Genomic DNA, 24,036 nt, shown 5'->3' with positions numbered 1-24,036 from the left:
TTTATTGGTTTCCCAGGCTACAATCAGGGAACTAGATTGAAAGTGGAGCAGCCAGGATACAAACTGGCTCCCATATGGGATTCTGGCGCATGCAAGGCGAGAATTTAGCCACTAGGCTATCACACCAGGCCTATCTCTCTCTTCTTGATGTCTGTGTACTTTTCATTGTTTTATTTTATTTATTTATTTTTTGGAAAGGCAGAGCAGTTTTACAGAGAGATGGAAAGCCATTAAGAAAAAGGAGCCATTGAGTCATCACACTGGATCTATCAGTGTATTTTATTTTAAAAAAAGTTTTGTTTCTTTTTTTTAAAAAAAAAAGCAAATGTTTCCTTTACTTCTCTGTTCTCTTGCATTTCTACAAACATCCAGTGCTTTCAGAAAATTCCACTTATCCCACGAAACAACTTACTAGATTTTTTTTAGTCAAAGGAAAATCGAATGTGCTTTCTGGAGGTGGAGAATGTCAAAGTAGGAAAAACCTGTTGAATACACACTTTTGGCAGAGCAACCATCCTGTCTTATGTTGAGACTGATTCAGTAGATTAGCTTTCCTCCTTTGGGACGTGACTTGTTTCCTGGTGGTTTGGTTACAACTTCTGGCGTGCAACCAGGATACCTTCTGGGTAGGTCTAGCTTTCACGTACTCTAAGTCTGATAGTCTGCCTGTAGCACACACACACACACACAAAAAGGTCGTTTCCATTCAAAATTAATCATCTGTCTACTGCTTGCTTAATTTCTTGATATTCTAAAGGATTGAGATTCAGTGAGAGCAAGTGAGTGGTTTTCAGAAAAGCAGCTCTTGGACCTGAAGAGTCTCAGATTTGGGGCAGCATACAGCATAGGGGAGAATGCTCTTGCTTTCAGGGGCTTTCTTGAATCGCAGTCCTGTTTCGGTGCCTAGTGAGCATAACATGGAAGAGCTTCCTGCAACCTCAGAGTCACACCACATACTGCTCAGCGAAGGGAATGCTTCGAAGGACAAAGAGAAACGTCCAAGGAAGCTTAAACTTGGTTTGTCTGCTCTGTTTCATGTCGTGACTTGCACAGCTTTCAGTTTTCATTTCTCTGAGGCTCGCTTTTGGGCCTTACTGCTCAGGAGCAATGCTGCTTTGTATTGATACAGGAAGGAAGTGGTTAGATTAGGCCATTCATATCTTTATTTAACCTTTATGTCCTCACCAAAGATGAAAATGTTGAGGACCAGAAGCTTGAATAACTCATTTACTTTGACAGGATTTATTTCATTGGGAATTTACCACCCTATGCCACACTGTCCTTCAGAGAAACTCTATCAGTTGCCTATCCACTAGCCCAAAGTGAAAAACCAGCCTCTTGTTGTCTCAGTTTTCTGCTTCCTGCACAGTCCTGTAGTAGACAGTGAAAGAAATGTCATAGTGAATAGAGTAAGTAATGCTGTGCATGGCCCATTGCCTTTGTGAGTTTCCATGTTAACATTGTAGGTAGACAGCTTCCACAGAATCACACAAGTGAATGTAAACTCATGGTCTATGCTGAAGGGGACTGGTGCTGCCCCGTCCTGGTATGCAGTGAGTGTCAACCTAGGCAAGGAGGTTAGGGAAAGCTTGTTTGAGGAAATGACACTTGATGGGGGAAGGCTGTCTTACTTGAATCAAGGGTCTTCCAGGCAAAATCTGCATTTTATGCAAAGGCTGGTCAGTTAAACATACTTTGAAAACCAGGCCACGTGGCTGGTGCTGAAACCTGGAGTAGGGCACCACCCAAGGAAGCCCGAGTGTGCAGACTGTAGTAGGGTCATGCTGGTTTTTGGGTCTTGCTCAGGATTTGGCTCATCCTCTGGAGAGTAGCAGGGAGTGTAGAGAGATGGCAAGCAGGGTCTTGAGGACAATGCTGTGAAGCACTCACAAGAAGGAACAAAAGGAGGAGTGTGAGGAAGTCCATTTTGCAGGCCCTCTGGTTGTCCCAACAACAAATGGTGCAGGACCAGGAGAATGTGGTAATGAGGGAGAGAGCTGGTGTCCAGAGATGTTAGGAGGTGAAACTGAGGGGATCATTTGAATAGGAATGAGTAGGTGGTTGGAAATGAAAAAAGGATACTGTGCTAGGGTGATGATGCTTGCCCCTTCATACAAGAGGTGGAAAGAGCCAGGGGAGATGATTTTAGGCACCAGAGGTGCTGAGCATGGCAGTCACTCTTTGGATGTTTTAGATAAGCCACAACTTCCATGTGTTTCAACTGGTACACCCACTCCCTTCTAGACAAGACTTTATAGGATGGTGTTTAAGTTCGTAGCAGTCGGTCTCTGGCTCTAACCAGCTCCAGCCCCTGGAGTTTGTGCCATGGACATGGAAATCTCAACTCAGGCTCCCTGGCATGCTGTCCCATGTCTGTGGTTTGTCTTCAGGCCCCTCAGGTGACCAGGCTTCCCTCATGTCTCCTCATGTTCTCCCACTGAAACTTGGAGAAAATGGATTTGTGCAGCCTTGGCCTTTGCCATCCTCAACAGGGAAGTCTTCAAATGTCAAAAGGACAGTTTGGAGGGTGGCAAAGTTCTGACTGTGGAGGTCTCTGGTGCTAGCTCTACCCACATCCATTGTAAGGCAACTGTTGGGGGATTGCACCGAGTCAGGCTGAGCAGCCCTGAACTTAAGGCTGCAGGTGGAAGATAAGCCAGTCCCCGCCTTCACTGTATCACAGTGGAGGCTGTGGCTGGAAGCCAATGGCCCTGCAAGAGCTCATCGCGAGTTAAATTAAGGGAATCATGCAAGCCTAGTAGATATTTAATGAGAGATTATTTCTGGAGATTATAAGGATACAGAAATTGCAAATAAATCCCTGACCTTTTCTGAGCCTTGGCTCGGTGAAAGAACCGAATCACCTGCTGGAGGGGATTAAGGACAGCCGCTTCCATCTGGCAGGCCACTCAGAGTTTTCTGTCATTAGCAGACTCGGCTTGGTGGGGTTGGTGTTCTAAATCTTTTAGTGGGAATTCTCCTTTCAGCCTAGGAGATCTCAATTAACTAAGATTATGTACCCAGTGCACAGAGATCAGGACTAATGATCTGGCTCGGGGCACACTGCATTACTGAGACTCAGTCCATGTTAACTAATAAAGAGCTTGTTAATTATTAGTAACATAATCATGATGTCAGCAAGAAACTTGAGTAGATGCGAATAAAAGTCAAACTGTATGCTTGCTTTGGGGGCCAGGGCTGGGGGAGAAAAGACAGATGGGGATGGGGAAGTGCCAGGAAGGGTGATAGAGACAGGGTGGTGCCTGGCCAGTTAGCAGATTTAGGCAGTGCCTGCTAAACTATGTTTCATGAGTTCCCTGTTGGGGTAACTGATGTGAATTCCATTTCTAAAAATGCTATTTGTTTGTATAAAAGTTGTAGGTAATTACATCAGTATGCAGCTTGAATCCATTTAGAAGGTAGCAGTTTCCTTGACTCCAAACACTTGATTTTCCAATTTACAAATGATATATTATGCTTGAGGTTAATCAAGTAAGATATAATGTTAATGCAGCATTACTTGTGCTTGATCTAGGAAAAGAAGTTTGCCTGTTTCAAGTAGATTAGAGAGCCTTTAACACTGAGAAAACAAAAGGAGAAATATTTATTCAGAATGGAATCCTGGAGTTTTTCTGCTACTTTCCCAGGAGAGGATCCCACTTCTGGCTCACCTTCTGATTTGCTTCTGTGGGGTTGTGTCCACTCAGAAGACAGTAGTTCTGTCTTCCATTAGTTGTGCTGGATGACTTTGCATGAATTGTTTTCTGCCACACTGGAGCCATCACTTTCAGTTTGTTAGGTTTTTTCAGTTTTCTAAGACTCTTGTTAATAATCATGGGCTTTATCCAGAATAAAAATTCATCAAACTGTAGAATAAAACCATACTCACAGACGCATTCAAGATACCTGGGTTCAGAAGCATCCTCAGCTCCCAGAGCTCTGTGCACATTGGTGGTTCCTTCTTTGCAGACTTGTTTGACTATCATCCTATGAAGGAGGCAGAAGAAAGAATCTCAGAATTGGAAGAGATCTCTTGTCACAATGAGGAAAGAATCAAAAAGTTGGAAGTGGACTTGGGTCAAGCCAAAAAAAAAAAAAAAGTATTGATGAATTAAGAGACACTCTTAAAAGGCCAAATGTAAGAGTTATGGGAGAAAGAGAAGCTGGGTTTAAAAATGTATTTGATGAAATATTAAAGGATAATTTCCCTAATCTGGAGAAAGAATTGGGAAACAACATCCAGGAGGGGCACAGAATTCCAATTAGGTTAACCAAAAGCAGCCTTTACCATGACTCATGATAATCAAGCCCTCTTCAATCTAACATAAGGAAAAGATCCTTAAATGTGCTTGTGAAAAAACTCAATTGACACATAGAGGAATGGCAATTAAACTCACAGGAGACCTCTCACAGGAAACTCTAAAACCAGAAGAGAATACAGCAGCATATTCCAGATTCTAAAAGCATAAAATTGTCAGCTCAGAATAACATACCCAGCAAAGCTTTCCTTTGTCTTTGAGAATGAAATAAAATCTTCCACAGAAAAGAAAGGTTAAAAGAATACGCCTCTTCTAAACCTGTCCTACAAATGATGCTTAAAAGATGTTCTCTTGACAGAGAAGAGGAATATCACCCACCCAAACCAAAGGCAGATGTGAAGACCATCCAAGTAAAACAACAACAGATGACTAAATCAATGAACAAAGCATTGCTAGATGACAGGACCAAATTACCACCCTATTTATATTAACCCTGAATGTAAATGTCTTAAATTTATCATTCAAGCATGTTAGGTTAGTAGATTGGATTATAACACAAAACCCATCTATTTGTTGCCTACAGGAGACATATTTCATTCACAAGTATCAGCAGAAACTGTGTCTTATACATTTTGATGTTTTTGTTTTTAGTTTCATTTCTTCAAAACACTTTTTTTCTCCTTAAATTCTTCACTGACTCATAGATCATACAGTTCATTTCTTCAGTGACACATTAGTTATTCTATTTTTTTCTTCCTGTTGTTGATTTTATTTTGTGGTTTTTCACTTAAGGGGATGTATTGTTTAATGGAGACTATCATATCCAGTGACATGTTGTTTAACTTCATGGCATTGTAAATTTCTATTTTTCTCCCTGTTGATTTTGTTTTGTGGCTTTAAACTTGGGGGCATTTATAGAGACTGTAGTGGAGACTGACTTGTCTAGATGTGAGGCTACAGTGCAGTGTACATTTCTACTTTTGGATCAAGTGAAACTGTTGGATATGGCTTGACAATGGGATGCTGGACTCTCTGTAATTGTCCATGCCTACAGTGATGGATTTATGACTGTTTATGAGAAACTATGCTGTTGTAATGATATGGGAAAACTCTGTGGCGGGGTGGAGGGAGGATAGGAGAGGAGATAGGGGAAGTCCCAGGTCCTATGGAACTGTATCATAAAATGATGATAATAATTTAAAAAATGAAATGAAAGATGGTCTTTCGCCTCTCAAAAGAAGAATAAAAATGCTTCAAGCGACTGTGGAATCACAGTTAAAATGTTGGAAACTTCGTTAAGCACCAAAAATAATTTCCCATTTGACAAATACTTTCCAGTAAGCTCTGTTTTCTGACTACTGCTTAAAGGAATGAAAATCTCTCCTAAACATGAAAAGATGCACAGCGTCATTAGTAGGGAGATGCAAATCAAAACCACAATGAGATGCCACTTGACACCCACCAGGATGGCTATCATAGGAAAGCAAAGTAGAAGTATTGACCTCTCCTCTGTTGCTGGTGAGAATGTAAAATGATGCAGCTGCTTCGGAAAAGTTTGGTTGTTTCTCAAAAAGTGATTCATGGAGTGATCCAGTGACCTAGCAGTTCTGTTCTGCTAAGCTACATTGCTACAGACTCAAGAGAAGTATAAATATGTGTCTACACAATGAAGAAGACTTATACACAGATGTTCTTGATAACACTGTTCCTAATAGCCAAGAAGTGGAAGCAGCCCATATGCCAGTCACCTGATGACTGGCTCAGCTAAACGTGGCATGTCTCAGCATTGGAAGATTGCTTAATATTAAAAAGGAACAAAGCACCATGCTACCACATGGATTAAGGGAAAGAAGCTAGACATAAAAGAACTCGTATGATTCCATTTATGTGAGGTATATATAGAATATGCAAATTTCTAGAGAAGGAAATTAGAATTATGGTTACCAGGTTTGGGAGAGTCACTGGAGAGTGACTGCTTATGTGTGTGAGTTTTATTTTGGTGGAGTGGGGAGCAGAAGTATTCTGGAGTTAGAGTATGGTAGTTAATGCATACTTTATAAATAATGTGAGGAACCACTGTATTGTACAACTAAATGAGTGAACATTACAGTATGTGAATTATGTGTCTGTAAAACGGTTCAAGAATGAACTTTCCCTGGATTTCAACAGTATTTGGCCCGCATATTATAAGTTGTTGTTATATTAGAAAAATGTCCACTGTGTGAGTTTGTTGAGTTCTATTTGGAAGAAATATTGTGGTTTGGCTTGCTGATTCCAGCGAGAAAGCCTAGAATGCCACAATTTGTAAATATTTGGTTCATACTGGAAAAGCAAGGGTTGACACTTTAGTGACTCATTACCATTTTCAAGGAATAAGAATGGCCTGTGCAGCAGGTAGTCTCCAGGGAGGAGAACAGTTTACTGTTTCTGTTCTGGTGCTTGACGTCTGATCCTAGAGGCTGAGAGTGTTTGTAAAAAGTAACCCTAAGCAATGGACCTGTTTTACTTTGGAAAGAGAAAGGTGGGGAAAATAGTATCAATTTTATTCTCAGTATTCTCAGTAGTTAGTGGGGTTTTTTGTTTTTGTTTTTTTTTGTTGTTGTTGTTGGTTTTTTTTTTTTTTTTTGCAATCACCTTTAGATCTAAGTTCATTTCTGTTAAGAATTTGAGGAATTTGGCATGAGATCCAAAATGAATTAGTTTCACTCAGTTTTCATCAATACCATATATTGAAATGACAGCAAATCACTTATAAATACTTGCCCTCCTACTTTCTGATACTCCATTGTCAACTTGGAACATTATATTTTGTATATTTTGCCCTAAAAATTCTAAAGAAGCCGATGGTGAATTCATTCATGTGCCTGACTGTGGGGTAGTCAACACATAGGGAGGAGCACAGCCGAGTTTGTCGACTGTGCCAGGTGAGAAACTGGGACTATGCTGATGTAGACATGTAGTTTTGGAGTTTAGGGAGTGGGTTTTGGAGAACTCTGCCCCTGCTAATTTCTCACACAGAGTGACTCTCTGCAGCTTTACTAGTTCCTTTCCACATAGCTTCTTCCAGGCTACCTGAATTTGCTTCGGGATCATTTGTCTGTTTCTACTTGCTCGTCCTCCCCCCCCCCCCGCCCTCTTGTTTTTTTGTTTTCTTTTTCTTTTTCTTTTTTTTTTCTCAAAAAACCTGAGCAGGATTACATCCAGCTCCACATTTTAGCTCATCAGTATTGTTCCAGATATTTCACTTTACCAAGTCTGTCCCTTGGTCTGTACTCTGGGGCTACCAGGAACCTCTGCCTGGGGGACTTGTTGAGATCAGTTGGGATCATCCAAGTAAAACACTTAGCCAACATTTAAAGAGCACCTGACTCATGCTGCCTGTGGGAAACTAGTTAGTCTGACAGCTCCTGTTGCAACCAAAGCAATCTAAAGGTACCTGTCATACTGTTCTGGGGTTTCTTCAAAGGATAACTTTGCACATTACTGTAACTACAGGTTACTGTGAGAATCAAACAAATTTTAAAAATGTGAAAATGGAATAATACATGTAAAGTGTTTAGAATTGAGGCTAACACTTAGGGTAAGCTCTTGTCTTGTGCCAGCTATTACTGTTCTCCTATTTTTAGTGGGGAAAAGTAAGAATCCATGACCGTACCATGCAATTGATTCCCCCCCATCTTAGTTAACTCTTATCCTGAGGTTGATTGCACAGCTAACAACTTGACTGCCTTCTCTTGCTCTTTCAGCTGCACAGTTGGACAGCATTGGCTTCAGCATAATCAGGAAATGCATCCATGCTGTGGAAACCAGAGGTAAAGTAGTTTAACAGATGGCATTGTTTTCCATGGAAGGTCATACATCTGGTGAGGTGGCAGAGCAGTTACCTGCCAGTTTCCAATTTTAAGTGACTCATTAACTCTCCAGCGACGAAAGCCTTTGTTGGTGTTTCCCCTTGTTATGATGGTCTAAAGCAGGAGCTCTCAACTGCTCCCTGCCTGGGAAAGCAGTCAAGGATGGCCCAAAGCCTTGGGACCCTGCACTTGCTTGGGAGACCTAGAAGAGGCTCCTGGCTTCTGATCAGCTCAGATCCTGCTATTGTGGCCACTTGGAGAATGAATCAATGGATGAAAGATCTTCCTGTCTGTCTCTCCTCTTCTCTGTATATCTGACTTTCCAATAAATAAATGTTTAATCAGAGACAGGCTGTGTAACTTAGCAGTTGAGAGATAAACCTGTTGGTAATGACATAAACAAGATTAGAGAAAAGAAACCAGCCTTGCCTGCTATGAGTCCCATCAAAGTTACTCTTTCCAAACTCATTATTTTAATGTAGAACAAACATCTCCAAAGATGTCTTCTGATTTCTGCTGTATATATATCTCCTTATAAACAAAGAGTCAAGACAGCTTGCAAAACTAGCTAAAATATACCCAGAGAATCTAAAGTAGATGAAGATGAAATGGCTGCAAATGAATCTTGAGGAAATCAGGAAAAGACAGATGGAATGATGAGAATGTTTACACAATGGTGTTGTTAAGGTATAAAATCAGAACCTGGCCAAGTGTCTGAGAAATTGGTTAAACCAACAGCAGTATCCTCATGTAGCTAAAAAACAGACAAACAAAAATCCTAGGGAATACTGGAAATACAGTGTGAATGAATTTTTCTGGGGTGCAGCATTTTTAAAATCATGTGCATGAAAAATGTGACTTATAAAAACAGCTACATTACATATGGAGCCTTTGGCAGGGCTCAACAGAGGGGAACTCCTGTGTGCAGCCTCACTGTGTTCTCACTGGCTTCTGCTCCTTTTTTGCCCTCTGCCTCTCTTGTATCTATTTCACATAGCTATAGTTTCCAAATATATGTAAGTTAGTTACAAAAACATTTCATAACTACAGCCTCAAAATGTTTTTGAAGTTTACATTACTAAGGTAATTTAAAATACTTTTTTTTTTAAATTAGAAAGTCAGATTTACAGAGAGAAGGAGAAAGATAAAGATCTTCCATCTGCTAGTTTGCTCCCCAAGTGGCTGCAATGGCCAGAGCTGAACCATTCTGAAGCCAGGAGCTTCCTTTGCATCTCCCATGCAGGTGTAGGGTCTCCAGGCTTTGGGCCATCCTCAACTGCTTTCCCAGGCCACAGGCAGGGAGCTAGAAGGGAAGTACAGTAGCCAGGATGCAAACCAGTGCTCATATGGGATCCTGGTGCTTGCAAAGTGAAGACTTGAGCCACTAGGCTATAGGGCCCAACCAAGGTAATTTTCTAAGAGCAGTTTCTTTTTTTCTTATTTTTTTAAAGTGTGAGTATAGGAGGTAGATGGCTAAAAGTGGAGGCATAAAAATAGAACTAAAACTAGGACCAGAACAACCATCCCCCTACCTCCCATGAAGTTCTTGTTGAGGTGAGCCACCTGTTTCTTTCAGTTTTCAGCATCCAAAACCAAGTTGGAAACATCTGATTTTAAAATGTGGACAAAGATAAATGCATGCCAGTACCTCAGATAGCTACCTTTTTGCATTTAGAATTAGCCAAGATATGCAATAAACAGAAGAAGAAGGAGTCTTGTGCTTTGCCCCCTTGTCCCCTCCCTTCTGCAAAACAGAGATGAAAGTGTTGTAATTTTTAAGAATGTTTTCACTGAGCACAGTTTGTGAATTAAATGCTGTTTCAGCATGAGTTACTGAAGGAACTGGGTGTTGTGCTACTGCAGTGCGTGGGTATGTACATGTCTGTGGTGACCAGAGGTGAAAAAGCATCCAATATTCTCTGAAATTCATCAGGAAGGTTTCAGCAGAGCAGGAATTGTGTAAAATCTCAGGGAAACATGTGGGTAAAGGAAGTAGAGACACTTTAAACCTTTCCCAGCCCTTGACTCATGACTGAATAAAAGTTTTTCCACTCAGTAGGTTGAGACTCATCCCTTAGTTTTGGTTAAGGACTCTTAAATCAGAACCATGTCAGGTGATATGTATGATTTAGAGACTCTTTTCAGTAATAAAATCCTATTATTCCAGACCATTTTCCTCTGTTGATTAATTCTACTTCTTTGTAGGTCTTGCATAAGACCGTGCACAGTCAGCTTCTCCTTGAATTTCTGGCAGAGAACTTCATTTTGGCTCTCAAGCATTGTATTTACTGGCCTTGATAGAGTATAGCCAAGTGTTTTATTCAGTAGGATGTGCCTTATATTCATGTACAACTAGGGATTTAAATGTGAATAAGAATCACTGTACTCAGATTACATTATACTCAGAGTTGATATTCCTATTTTAAGAAGACAGACAAACAAGGAACCAGGTAAAAAAGATAATTTCAGATAATTTCATATGGTACAAAGAAAACAGGACAAGGGAATGACTAACCAGTGGCGTTGGTTGTAGGATGGGCTAGATGGCAAAGGTTGCATTTGAGCAATGACCTGCATGATCAGAAGACCTAGGAGAAGAACATTCAGGTACAAGCAGTGGTGGGGGCTAAAGCTGTGAGATGAGATGTGGGTCTGGTGTGCTGGAGGAAGGCCAGTGTGGCTGAAGCATAGCCCAGGTGTTTATAGTGGGCTGGTGTTTGAGTGTGCTAGCCAGGGACAGGGAATCTGATTTCTGCCAAGGGCCATTTGGGTATTTATAAAATGCAAAATTATCAACCTAAAAATTGCCTGCTGTAGACTTGTTCAATATCAAGTCCCACCTCTGGTTGCCTTGGCCGGACAAAACCAAATGAATTTAAAGACTAGGTGGCTGGACACTTTCCACCCCTGACATTGGCCTTGTAGGTCCCCATAGGGAGGTCTGACGATGGTCTAAACATAGTAGGAAGCCTTTGAAAGAGTTTAAGAATTCACTTTGTTCATTGGAAAGTGGTTCTCAGGGGAATAAGATCGGCTGGAGGAGACCTGTTCTTTGAGAAGCATCAGATATGATAGGCCTGCAGCTAACAGCAGAAAAACCCTTTCGAAGCATTTGGTCTCTCTTGTCCTCTCTTTTCAGTGACATAGTGGTGACCTAATTCATGCCTTAGAAAGAACAGAAGCACTGTGCTGCATTAGTTCTTGGTCTATCCTTTGTTCAGATGTTTGAAAGTAAATCCCCTCTGGTTGTCCTGTCTCTTCTTCTATAAAACGTATTTACAAATGGATGGATTTGCTAAATTCTCCAGCTTGAATACCATTTCCCACCTCAATATTGTCATTCTATATGTAAAAATAAATTGTAAAATATTTGTCCCTTCTGTCGTGTGAATTTTTCATCATGTCATCTTTTGGCTCTGTAAGTTAAAAACTGGCTAAATGTGACATCTTTGAAAGTATGTTTCACATCTAAAAGTCTTCAGATGCCGTCTTTGGCAGGAGAAGAGGAAAGTTCCTTTCCCCTCCGATGACTGAGCTAACATGAGGTCTGCAGTGTGCAGCACACCTGTGCAATCCTAGACAGCTGTACCGAATCCCCTCCTTTGCTCAGAGCTGAGCTGAGTGACAGGGGGCTTTCATTAGAGCAGCTTTTAGAAGGACTGAGAAAATGAAAAAAGAAAAAAGTGCAATTGGTTAGGTTGCCCCACTCGTCTCTGCTGCCTACCGTGCCTCTAATTGAATCATCATGTTTCTCTTCTCAGGGATCAATGAGCAAGGGCTCTACCGAATTGTTGGGGTCAACTCCAGAGTGCAGAAGCTGCTGAGTGTCCTGATGGGTGAGTGCAGCAGTGGCTCGGCCAGGCAGGTCTGGAGGGGACGGGGTGGACCCACTTTGAAATGCCACCAGCTCTGTAAGTAGGGATAGTTTCTGGGGAAGGAATTGGGGTGTCTGAGAGCCAATGCCCAGCAGTCAGCCACCCTCTTTGTCGTTGTCATGACTGCAGGGACCACTGGAGAAGGTTCCAAGTTGGACCGGACAAATTAAAACTGCCTGGTCCAAAGCACCACGCCCTCCCTTTTTGTAGACTCGGCCACTGCCAGTCTAAGTGGCGCTTGGTCACTCATATGACTTCCACACCCTACACTGTCTTGAATGGCTCATGACTCCTTCTGTCCTCTTTTGGGCCAGGTATTTAATGGGACACACCCAGTGCCCAAGGAAGGGCATTATTCTAGCCTGCAGAAGCCCTCGCAGTAGTTCGCATTGCCTTTCCTGAGGAGGTGTCATATAACTCCCCGATAAAAATGTGTATAAGCAGATCAATCTTAGGATCCTCTTTACTTCTAGATTTCAGCCTAGTCCCTGTCACTTGAGCAGCAGAGCCTCCTTGGCCACTGGCTGATATAAACATAAAACCACTATCTCCCAACAGGCTGTGTTCAAATCAGAAACACAGGAACCCATGAGCCAAATCTGCTTAGGCTGCAGATTTCCTGTATTTTTAGATATGAATGCAAGCCAACCTCAGTGAGTCACATGGATCTAAATGGCAGACAGATCGGATTTCAGATTGGTGACTGTTAGTCACCCCCATGGAAGCCCAGGCTGTGCGCTTGTGAGGAGGGGCCGTCACTTGGAGTGCCAGCTGAGTGTTTTGGGCTGAGGCAGTTCTCTTGTTAGTACCTCTTATGTGTTTAGCACCCCAATGGACGGGAAAAAGTCTCTCTCACATCACCCATCATGACGTTGTTCTCTATGTCCTTTGTTTTGTTAGGAGGGCTACTCAGTTATTTGGAGGTTCTATTACCAGTTAGGATAAGACCTATTGTTTGAAATGATTAACTGGGAAATATGGTTCATTTTTTGAAAACTGAACTTTTTATTTTGAGGTGCTTACAGGTCCATGTGCAGTTATAAACAATAATCAGGAAGGGTACTATGTACTTTATGCATGATTTTCCAGTGGGTAACATCTTGCAAGACTGTATGCAGCATCACAACCAGGATATTAATGTTGGTGCATTCAGGGTGCAGGGCATTTCTGTCCCGACAGCCTTGTGATGCCCTTTTATGGCTATACTCATATGCCTTACCTGCCCCCTTGCACGCCATCCCTAATAGCAACTGGCAATTGTTCTTCATTTCTATAGTTTTGTTATTTCAAGACAGTTATATAAATAGAATTATGCAGTAGGTAACCTTTTGGGATTTCCCATTGAGTCAGCGTTCAGGACTGCGGTGTTGCATGCAACAGTAAGTTGTCCTCTGCTCTTGCTGGGTGAGCATTTTGCTGGATGGGCATAGCACAGTGTGTGTCACCCTTTGCCCACGGAAGGACATCTCAGGTGGGGGCTATTGCAGATAAAGCTGCTGCAGTGTGAGTGTTCATGTTTAGGCTTCTTTGTGAGTGTAAATTGTTCCTTTGGGATAAATGCCAGGAGTGTAATAGCTGAGTCTTCGCAGTGACCTCATTTAGACTGAATTAAGCATTGCTTCTCGGCCTTTTGGCTAAGGTCAAGTGGAGAATGAGTTAAGCATCTGACAGGTAGGCAGCCTCAGTCTCTCGTTTCTGACCAGAGCTGCAAACATCTGTGGAAGGTCTGGATTCCAAAACAGATACTTGAATGGTAAGAGACTGAACTTGGGAAAAAGTTTCCTTTTATTTTCTCTTATGAAATTCTTGCAAGACAAGATCTGTATACATGTGGAAGCTGTCATGTAAAATATATTATTACCATCTAATCCTTTAACCCTGGCTGCAGCTGTAAGACTGAGTAATGAAGGACACAGAGGAAGAGTATTTCAGACTTAGAAAAAATATCACTCTCAGTGGCATCAGATACAGAAATAAATTCTGTGGAGATTCTAGCCCCAGGTATTCAGTCTGTGATCATCATGATTTTAGCATTTGAAAGAACTACTTGAGGCCTTTTATAAAAGGAGAGCCAAAGCTCAAAAGCTAACTGGGTATCTTTGGTTAGAATCTTGAATATTGTGTTGGAGAAGTTACTGTTTTTTTTTTTTCTTTAAAAAACAAGAAGCTGCTTTGAAAATTTTAAGTGTTGGCATTCTGTGCATTTCATGTTTCGTCTACATGCAGAAATGTGTAGAAGATTAATTCAGAGAGGGTGGGGGGGGCGGGGAACCCTGCATTTATTTCTTTGCTCACCTGGTTAGTAAATCCAAGATGGCAGGTCTGGGACGTCAGGAGCATCTTTACGTTGTTTGTACTGATGTCCACCACCTCCCTTTAGCTTCTGCTTGTGTGTGACCTCTCCTGACCTCAGTGCTGGCACTTTGTGGGAGTATCCTGTATAGATGCAGCCTCCGGAGTTCTTCGCCTCTGTGATCATTGGAGAGAGTGTATCTTTTGAGAGTTTTGCACAGATTCCTTGTTGGTCATTCACATGACTCATTTCTCAATCTCGGGCTAGTCACATTTTCAGAGACAGATGGATCCAGATGGCCTGGATCCCATGCTTGTCTCTAAGGATAGCGATCAGAGACACATAGGAGTGGAGTAAAGCTGGAGTTAGTGCGTGGAACCCCATGGTCTGAGCAGAATTATTAATACAATGATGGAGGGGTGCTTTCCTGTTGATACCATTAAAAAACGTGAAAAAAAAAGTGCAGTCGACTAAGGTATAACGAGGTCAGATCCCAGCTTTAGGAGGGCAACCCTACCCACAGGGTGCAGTGTGTCTTTCATTGCAGAGACACTGAGGAAGAGCACAGCAGCAGTAGATGAGGCAGAGCACACCCCACAAAGGGCTCAGCCAGCTCGCTGCCCTGAGACCTGGGCAAGGAGAGGACGAGCTGCAAGGGGGAGAGACAGCAGGACTTTGTAACCACCTGGATCTGGGGGAGCTGAAGGGGCAGAGAAATCTCAAAGCAACAGAATATTATGTAAGGTGACACTAATGAAAAGAAATCTGACATTTTAGGTTGCTTTGCTAATCTAAAAAAAACCGCCTTAGCTCATTTGTGCTGAGCAAAAAAAAAAAAAGAAGAAGAAAATGTGGTTATGAAATGATCTTACTTTTATCAGCATGCTTAGTGACTCTCAAACCAAGATATTTGCCTTCTTGTCTTCTGAGTTTTCCTAAGGATGAGAAAATAATCATGAAAATCTGAGAGATGTCATGAAAGTGTATTAGCATGCAGCTATAAGTCATGAGGCCAGCTGCCTTTGCTAGGAGGACATTGCAGATGGACTAGAATACAAACTGAGATCCAGTCAGAACTGAGAGATGGCCACAGAGCAGGAGCTAAGCACAAGTTCAGAATGGTACTGCTGATTCTCCCAAACAGTAAAGTTCAACCAGGAACCCTGCTGTTGAGCAGTCCCTCGTTTGCTCAGGGCTCTGGATGAGCAGGGAACGGTGTCCTGCTCCCCATGTTCACATACTTTGATCTTCATCAGCACTTGGTACTTTGTTTAGCTTGGTACTTGGGCTTGGCAAAATAAATATGGCTCCCAATTCTAGATCATTCCCTGAGATGGGCCAACTAAACTTTTCACCCACTGGTTTTTTATTATACATTTGTTGGCTGCCTATTTTCTGCCAAGCTCTGTGCAAGATTTGGCTGATTTGCCCAAGACTTCCAAAATTGGAATGGTGTTATTTTGATTACTTGAAAGCACAGCTTAGCATGTAGTAAAACCAGAGACTTCCCTTGATCACTTGGGGGTATATTTTTTGTGCTCTTAATCTGTTGGAGAGTATAGGCTGGAAGAGGACCATGAGAACTAGAGCCTTGAGAGTATCTTCCTTTTACTGATGAGGATTTCCTGAGAAATCTTGCTGGAATGGCCTGTAAGAAATGCAGCCTAGCTTCGTGCTAGTGTTCTCCCAAGGACCACCCTTGAGGTCTTCCTTCCAGCAACAGTCTTTGGAGAGTAAAAAGGATCCAGAAAAGCCTATAGATTCATAGGGAATATTCTATGTGTGTACTGGGTCCTCTGTTGATTATTCTTACTGTTGCTTGCCATGCAAATTAAATTTTATAATTAAATTTTAATGTCCCAATTTTATTCAGCTCTTTTATGTTTGTACCTTTCAACCCTCCATTTTATTGTTTCCATTTATATCTTATTTTACTTTGTCTTTCTTCACAGTAATCGTATTTTGTTCATATTATAGAGCAGCTGGTTTCAAAGTTATTTTCCAGAGAGTTTTGGCCTTTGTATTGTAAGCCAACAAGTATTGTGTAGGCTTTTGTATCATGTTTCCAATCACATTGGAACACATAAAAGTTTTTGAATCTTTGCTGTGAAATTCACTGTGGATAGGTTCTCCTTGTGTTTCTACTACTTTCCAGCATTCTTTTTAGAGGCATCTCCTTAAATGAAAATGGAAGGTTGTGGTGCGTGATTGCAGTCAGTTTTCTGATGTTCTCAAATTGTTGATTTGGTGTGTACCATTAAGGATGAGCCGAGTTCTCCCAGTTCTACTCTTGGCTATGGTGCTGGGGAAGTGGAGTTCATTCTTGTTATGGTGAGGCCTGTGCTGGTTCTTCTGTTGTCACTCTCGTGTGTCTTCTAGGATTTGACCCCTTCTGAAACCACTTGCCTTACTGTGAGGTGACACTGCCCTGCTCATGTTCCCCAGTCTAGGTCACTGTTTGGATTACCATCTCGAACAACTCTCACTGCTCCAGGAAGCAGTGTGTGAGCTGCGTGCTGGGACTTTGGATATCTGCATTTTTTTCATATATTCTTCACTTTCTATAACTTTTCCTAGAGTACTGTAAATCAAAGCAATCAAGAACTTACTTCTAAAGAAATCCAAAAGTAAAAATTGCCATCTTAATGATGTTGCCTGAGAGCCAAAGGCTTATATGGTTTCATGTGGATACCACCCCAGACATAGAAGACAACAGCCAAGTAGAATAAGGCAGCAGAGAGGCAGCTTCCCATTTTAACCACAAAATAGAGGCATAGACAAATGATGACATAATTAGGAAGTAATAGGATAAAGGATTGATCCTTCTCAAAGTTGGGAGAGGTGCCTGCTAACCATAGCCTAAGGTCTCAGAGATGGGAGATCACAGATGGAAGCAGCTTCCTCTATCTCCTGCTACCACTGCTACTCCCATCATTGCTATCAGCCCCTGCTGCCACTATCACCACCCTCAGCTTGGCTTTTGGGGTTGCTCCGTGTAGGTACTCCTAAGACAGGAGCATGAATCTAAGACCTTTTGGATCTCAAAACAGAAGTGGAATACAGAAATGCTCTATAGTTAGTCTCTGCATATGGGAAGTGACTGAAGCTCTTAAAGATGTGTGACTTCCACAGTCAGAAAATAATTGGACTTGGGGGGGCTGGCATTTAAGCCTAGCAATTAAGAGAACCTCACATTAGAGTGCTTGGCTTGATACCTAGCTCTGGCTCCTCATTCCTCCTCCTAGTAATGCAGACCCTGAGAATCAGTAGTGGTGGCTCAAGTAATTGGGATCCTGCCAGCTACATAGAAGACCTAGATTATATGTCTGGCTGCAGGTATTTAGGGAGTAATCCAACAGGAGCAGAAAGAGAGAGAGGGAGAGAGAGAGAATCATTAAACAGATTTGCTTATCAAATTGCTAAATATTAAACCTGCTTTTGAAGGAATCGCATGCAATAAAAATAAAGTCTTATTTATACAAAGAGTGGTATTTTTACTCCTAAGTATTTCTGGTGTTTCTACTCCTATGTATTTTTACCCAGTTCCACTTTTAGGCACAGTATTTATCCAGGAGATGAAAATGCAGTCCATATACAGACTTCTGTGCAGATATTAATAGCAGTTTATTCACCACAGCCACAACTGGAAACCACCCAAATGTTCGTCAGTTCGCAAATGGGTTAACAAATTATGGCATATCCATAATATTGAATACTACTCAGTGATAAAAGGATTAAACTAGTAGCACATGCACCAATCTCACTGGATTTCAAACATGAAATACTGTGTTGAAGATACTGCCAGGATCTGGAGGTAGAGGAAAAGAATTAGGTATAAAGGGGCGCAGGCATTTTGGGTCTGATGGAAATTACCTGCATCTTGATTGGACAGAACTTGCATGACTCTGTACAGGTATCATGGAGCTATACTTTTTATAAAGGGTGAGTGTAGTTCATTTGGGCATGAAAACCCAGACACAGGAGAAGGTTCTCAAGCTTTTATTCCCATTAGAAAGAACGCACCACAAAACAGGGAAATCACTTCTTTGGCCTCATAGGCTAAGAGCCAAGTGTTTGATTACAATTTGCTGTCAAGCACATGGAGGAGACTTAGTCTCAAGCCTCTGAGGATGCTGGAGCAAATTTTTCAAATTTCATATGCACAGATTTTTGACTCAGATGTCACTTGTCTCTTTTAAGGCTTGCTTCCTCAGGTAGAACATGTGCAAGAAAACTGTAGCTTATGTCACTATTCATCACAGCAACAATGCAGGGAGCACCCTTACTTTCTGTGAATTGGAGGATATTAATTTGGTACAGGTAAAGAAGATGTGTCTTAGGTATTGTTGTGAAAGGTTTTTGCATGTTAGATGAAAATAATGCACAGAAGGCAAGTAGAGTGTGCTTCTGTTGTGTTATGAAGATTTATGCATTCATACATATGCTTGGATGTGTGTTCAAACACATACGAACTCATGTTAGTGTTTGCTGTTATTATAGGAAGGACTTGTCTTAATGTATATGTAGTTGATTCTGTTAACTTTTATTAAAACCCTTTGTGTGTTAACCTCATTCAAAGAGAAAAAAGCAAATTTGCCAACATCATGATGTGTTGTTAGGAACTTAAGGAGACCATAGACAATTTCTCTCTCATTTTCTCTAGAGCCTCCTGCCCTGACTTTGTCAGGAAGATGATGGTGGGCTAGGAGGTTCTTAAGGGACTGATCCAGTGTGGCATTTTTGTGCAGGGCTCATTGCGACTACTTCCAGTCTATTTTCTATGTTATTTTGGATGTATATTGATGAGGAAATAGACTTACATGTTGCACTTGACCTGTTAGATGCCTTCTTTATACATGGCACTGCTCTGCAAGTTTAGAACCTTTCTCCTAAGCATGTGGTCATGTATGTGATCAGGAGACATGTACTGAGCCTGCAAGAAAGTTGGAAAAGATCCTTCTGCCACATGTTTAGATGGCCCAGGAAGCCCTGACCTGAGCGAGGGGAGCATGGGGGTGGGGGGTGGACCCACATAGCACTCTCTGAGAGTCGGTGGCCTTAGGGGCTATGTGCAGTTTAGTCTGGAGATGAAGTGAATTCAAATGAATGTGCTCAAGTTACCCGCCTTGCCTCATCAGTGCTATAAAAAGCCCCCCTAGGCAGGCTGCAATCTGACTCTCCTTTCTGTAATGTTACACGATATTCCTATGGTTACCAAGTTGGAATAAGTGGAAGCTAATCATTAGCTCGCTGACTGCGGTTCATGGAGCAGCTCACAAGTCCCAGAGCTGCCACCACCTCAGGTTTAGTTCGATGTTCACTCTTGGGTCCTCGTCAGGGTGTTCTTCAGAGTTGTGTAGAATAAGATTGGCCTAGTAGGCAGGAGTCATTTCACAGGGCAGCCCTCCAGGCACCTATGGGTGAGAGCAGGGGCTCAGTTTGGCATATATTCACATTTCTGGGAAGAGAACTCTATTAGTGGGAGATGTCAGATGAAAGTGTTTATACCACCCACAGTCTTGGTCTTGGGAAAGGCCCGCTACCCGTCTTTTCCGATGTTGGCTGTGGAACATTCTACTCTGTGACCCTTTCTTTGTCATGTGGTGAGAAAGACTTGGTCCAGGGTCACTCCTAACCAGGATACAGCACTCTGCCTTGTGGAAGTGTGTAGGTTTTGAGCTGAAGGCCTTATTTCTGTTGTCTCCAAGAAAATGTCAGGGTAACAAACAGAACAGGAGGTGCCAGCTGCCATTATCTGTACCAACTGGATGTGTGCCCTTACCTTGGGATTGCATACTAAATCCCTCAGCCAGTCATGAGTGTTTGACCTCTGCCTACCAGGCTTTTCCCAGTCAATAGAAAATAAGCTGTCCTCCCCTGTGACTCTTGCCCCTTGTCCAGCAAATGGGCTATTGGCTTTGAGAGAGAAACCGCTTTCTAGGTAGCTGATATTCCAGAGTTTGTGGAGACTATCTGAAAAAGAGACAGTCAGGAGGCTACCTCAGTTTACCTGATGTGCCCTGTCATCTCGGCATATGGGTTATTAAAATGGAAAATCTGACCTAAGCTGACTTAAGGAAGAAAAAGATGATTTATTGGCTCAGCTGAGTAGCATGGCATAACTCACTCCAAAGGTTCAAATGTGGATCCATGACCCCCTATCTCCTCTTCTTGCCCTCTGTGGGACTCACCCTCAGGTCTACAACAAAGAACCTGGCAGTTACATAACTTCTCTGGGCAAGCCCAGCAAATGACAGATAGCGCATCCCCTTGGCTGTAAAAGTGCTGAGGCTCACCAACAGTGGCCTGACCTTGGTCTCAGGCCCTTGCTAAACCACACACTGGAGCAGAGAGGGGTGTGTTCTTTGTCAGTCAGCCCTGAACTTTGACCCTGGTCCCTGGGAGAAGAGAATAAGTTAAGGAGAGCTTCCCAGCTGAAGACATGGTTCTGTGTAGAAAGGGAGCTGGTGCAGTTTCGCTGGATCTGTAGCCAGCAGGAGGAAGCCGGAGTCGCCCCGTGGGCTCTGCAATGGCCCACTGCTCTCCTGACAGTTTTGCCTTGTCTCGCCTTACCTGCCATGAGACAGGCTCTGTGTTCTGACTTGTGAATCATTTCCTGCTACCTATCCTCTGCCTTCCCAGTTTCACTCCTCCTGAGTGCTATTACTTGGGAAGATGAAGAATCATATCTCCCTTTCTCTTACCACACACGTTTTTTAAAGCACATGCATTTGTTTGCAATACTGCACAAGAGAGACCGGGCAAGCTTTCTCTGCTGAATCTAGTTGTATGATGGTGGTTCTCCTTGCATGCCTGGGCAATCTAGGCAATTCAACTTTCAAAAAAAAAATTAGGTCTTGGAATCAAATCGTTCACAGGTTAGCCTCAATTTAACCACTTTCACCCAACTTCTATTTTAAATTTAGAGTCTTTTCATCCAGTTTTCATTTGGGTTAGTTGTCATAAACTTTGGATCTTGATTTTGTTTTTTAGCGTGACATCATTGCATAATATAGGCATTGTTGATGCTGTTGACCATTCATTGCTATGTAAACAGCATGGTATCTTATCAAGGAATCACCATTATTCATCTGTCTTTGGACACTTAGCCTGAATCCTTTTTTGTCCTAGATTTGTTTGGGTATCTAATTTTTTTCATGCCTTATTTCCTGAGAATGGATATAAGAAACTGGGTTCCTGGATCCCATAAAGGCATAAATATTATGAAGATTTTTGATAGATACTGCTAATTTGCTTTTCCCAACTGTTGCATTTGGGACTGGTGTTGTGGTACCGTGGATTAAGCCTCTGCTTGTGATGATAGTATTGTGTATGGGAGTGCCAATATGAGTCTCAGTTGCGTTTTTTTGTTTTGTTTTGTTTTGTTTTTTCCCCTGACATAGCTCTTCGCTAATGCAACTGAGAAAGTAGTTTAAAAAAAATAAAAGTATGGTACATTATCTCTACTGCTTCCAACAAGTTATAAGATCAGTTTTGCTGTATTCTTCCAGTTGTAGCTATTCGGATTTTTAAGCATTGTCCCAATGTGATAGGTCACATGTGTGCCATTTTTCTTTTCATAGACAATCCTCTGGTTGCTAGCAGAGTAGAATGGTTTTTACCTGTGCTGGTTGATTAGATGTGTGTTGTGCTATGTTTCATGCATGCTCTTTTCTTCACGTTAGACCCCAAGACAGCATCAGAGACGGAGACAGACATCTGCGCTGAGTGGGAGATCAAGACCATCACTAGTGCTCTGAAGACCTACCTACGGTAGGGACTTCCCACTTACAGGCAGGAGCCTGCCCATATCAGGAAATGGCGGCGGGGGTGGGATGGGAAAGTGCACATTTATTTTCAGCCTCGGGAATGCTGCTGGGTGGGTGGCTGCAATGTGGAAACCATTGCCATTGTGTGGCTGAAATGTGGAAACCATTGCCACTGTGTGGGTGCATTTGGTTCAGCTAGTCAGTGACTGTAAGTCACCCCTGGGTGCTGGTTTGCCCTTGTGCAGTGGGGCCAAGAGTGATTGAGGAAGCTCAGCTGGGATAATTAGCGATGAAGAGAAGCTAAACTATGGCCTTCGCTGAGTAATCTGTTAAGAAAACAAAGCATCAGATGTCACATTCTGTTGAGAATGCATTGCATACCCCCTGTATTTTGGCAGGTTTGTGTGTTAATGCTGGTCCTTTAAAAGGAGAACTTGATGGGACTTGTTTCTGACTACTTCCACTTGGATTGTAAGACACTCACTGGAGAGACTATTTTCCTTATATTAATATATATGATATTACTACTGGTCTGTATCTCCCTTGGCTATTTATTAACGGGAAAGTTATGGACCAGCTCCCCACATCCCAGTTACCTGAACAGGGTAAGATTTACACTAGGCTCAAAGGGCAGGGGTGTACACATGCTGTAATTCTGCACTGCAGTAGTTATATATGGAGAGAGGGTGGTTGTCAGTTGAGAGAACTAGTCACGAATGCTTTAAACCTTTGAACAGAGTTTGTAGAGATGTGCTTGGTTAGAAAGCAGAAAAAGGAAGCCCATAGAAAAGGCCTCATCATATACATTTTGTTGATTCTTGGGGCAGTGCAGTTGTGTGTAAAATGCAGTGGAAGGGATGACAGTTGAATTAGGGAATCCGATGAGAATAAAATCTGGTCCAAGAATAAAGTACAGTCTGTTGAGAACTCTTATTTGGATTATCAAAAAAAAAAATGCAGGTTGGTAGTTGAACTTGTCATGCCTAGAGGGTAGAATTTATTGAATTCTAACTAACAGGGAATCCAACCCTCTGGCATTCTGGAGAACATTCCTGATTGAATTAATGACAGAACCACCTACAGAAATTTATGCTGGTGCTTTCAGATGAACTGATCCATCAAGCTATTGGGAAGGCAAAAATGCAGCACAAGTAATCCCAAACATGCAGTTAGTTGGTTCTTCGTCAGGTACATATGAAAATGCTCTTGTGAGTGTTTGAGTCACTGAAAAAGAAGTCTCTTGGCCTGTGCTAGTTTTTTATATTTGCACATTTCTGGTGACTTGGTCACACTCATCTCTTGAAGAAGAGAGGGACCGAAGAGTTCCAGTGCAGTGTCAGGACCCTTTCTGCAGGGTGTTGGAGCTGTCTGAGTGTCGTTTCCCTGTGCTGTTAGCCTTCAAGAATGGTCATGGGATTCAGCAGTCTCTGGGCTGCTGCTGAGTGGGATCATCACGACTGTATTACGAAGCTGCTGAATCTCTGTCTTTTTCTTCTAGAATGCTTCCAGGGCCACTCATGATGTACCAATTTCAAAGAAGTTTCATCAAGGCAGCAAGTAAGTTTCACTCTTGGTGCAGTTTTAAGAAGAAGAGATTACAATTTTCTATGTCAAAGAACAGATGGTGTCCCAACATAAATATTTTCTGGTCCTTCACATTCTGCTTATGAATGCCATTATATATATATTTGAGCCTCTGACACCAATTGAAAATGAAGCCAAGTTTGGAAGGATAAGGGTCTTGCTACCGCATTAAATTTACTGAGGAGGAGAGACTTCAGGGTGGTTGTTTTGTTTTGTTTTGTTTTGTTTTTGAGATGAAGGACGAGGTGGGTAGCAAGAGAGAGCAGAGCAAAGCAAGTTTGCCTTTCTGGTTTTGCTTTTTGGAGTTCTAATAAATTGAATTTTTCTCCCCCTCCAGCCTTTGAGTAGCATGTTACAGAATGGATCAGACATTGCACATTGCCTAAATTGAACATTGGATGTGGT

General features: G+C 42.1%; 1 protein-coding gene across 5 annotated transcripts in view; it reads left to right on the top strand.

Annotated features, from left to right (window-relative positions):
• ARHGAP26 (Rho GTPase activating protein 26) overlaps positions 1-24,036 on the top strand; it is a 392,826-nt gene that overhangs the window by 218,220 nt on the left and 150,570 nt on the right. For 4 of the 5 annotated variants that reach the window (XM_041000639.1, XM_041000725.1, XM_041000551.1 and 1 more), the window contains exons 13-16: positions 8,006-8,071; positions 11,872-11,946; positions 21,964-22,051; positions 23,546-23,604. In XM_041000639.1, the coding sequence (XP_040856573.1) occupies positions 8,006-8,071; positions 11,872-11,946; positions 21,964-22,051; positions 23,546-23,604 (288 nt within the window). Of the gene's footprint in view, positions 1-8,005; positions 8,072-11,871; positions 11,947-21,963; positions 22,052-23,545; positions 23,605-24,036 lie in introns of those variants that run through there. The other variant, XM_041000795.1, reaches the window with a different exon arrangement.

Source organism: Ochotona curzoniae, unplaced genomic scaffold (assembly GCF_017591425.1).
Source record: "Ochotona curzoniae isolate NIBS_2020 unplaced genomic scaffold, NIBS_Ocur_1.0 contig_1, whole genome shotgun sequence".
NCBI lineage: Eukaryota > Metazoa > Chordata > Mammalia > Lagomorpha > Ochotonidae > Ochotona > Ochotona curzoniae.
The sequence above is the reverse complement of the archived record's forward strand: the minus strand, read 5'-3'. Positions and strand labels throughout refer to the sequence as shown.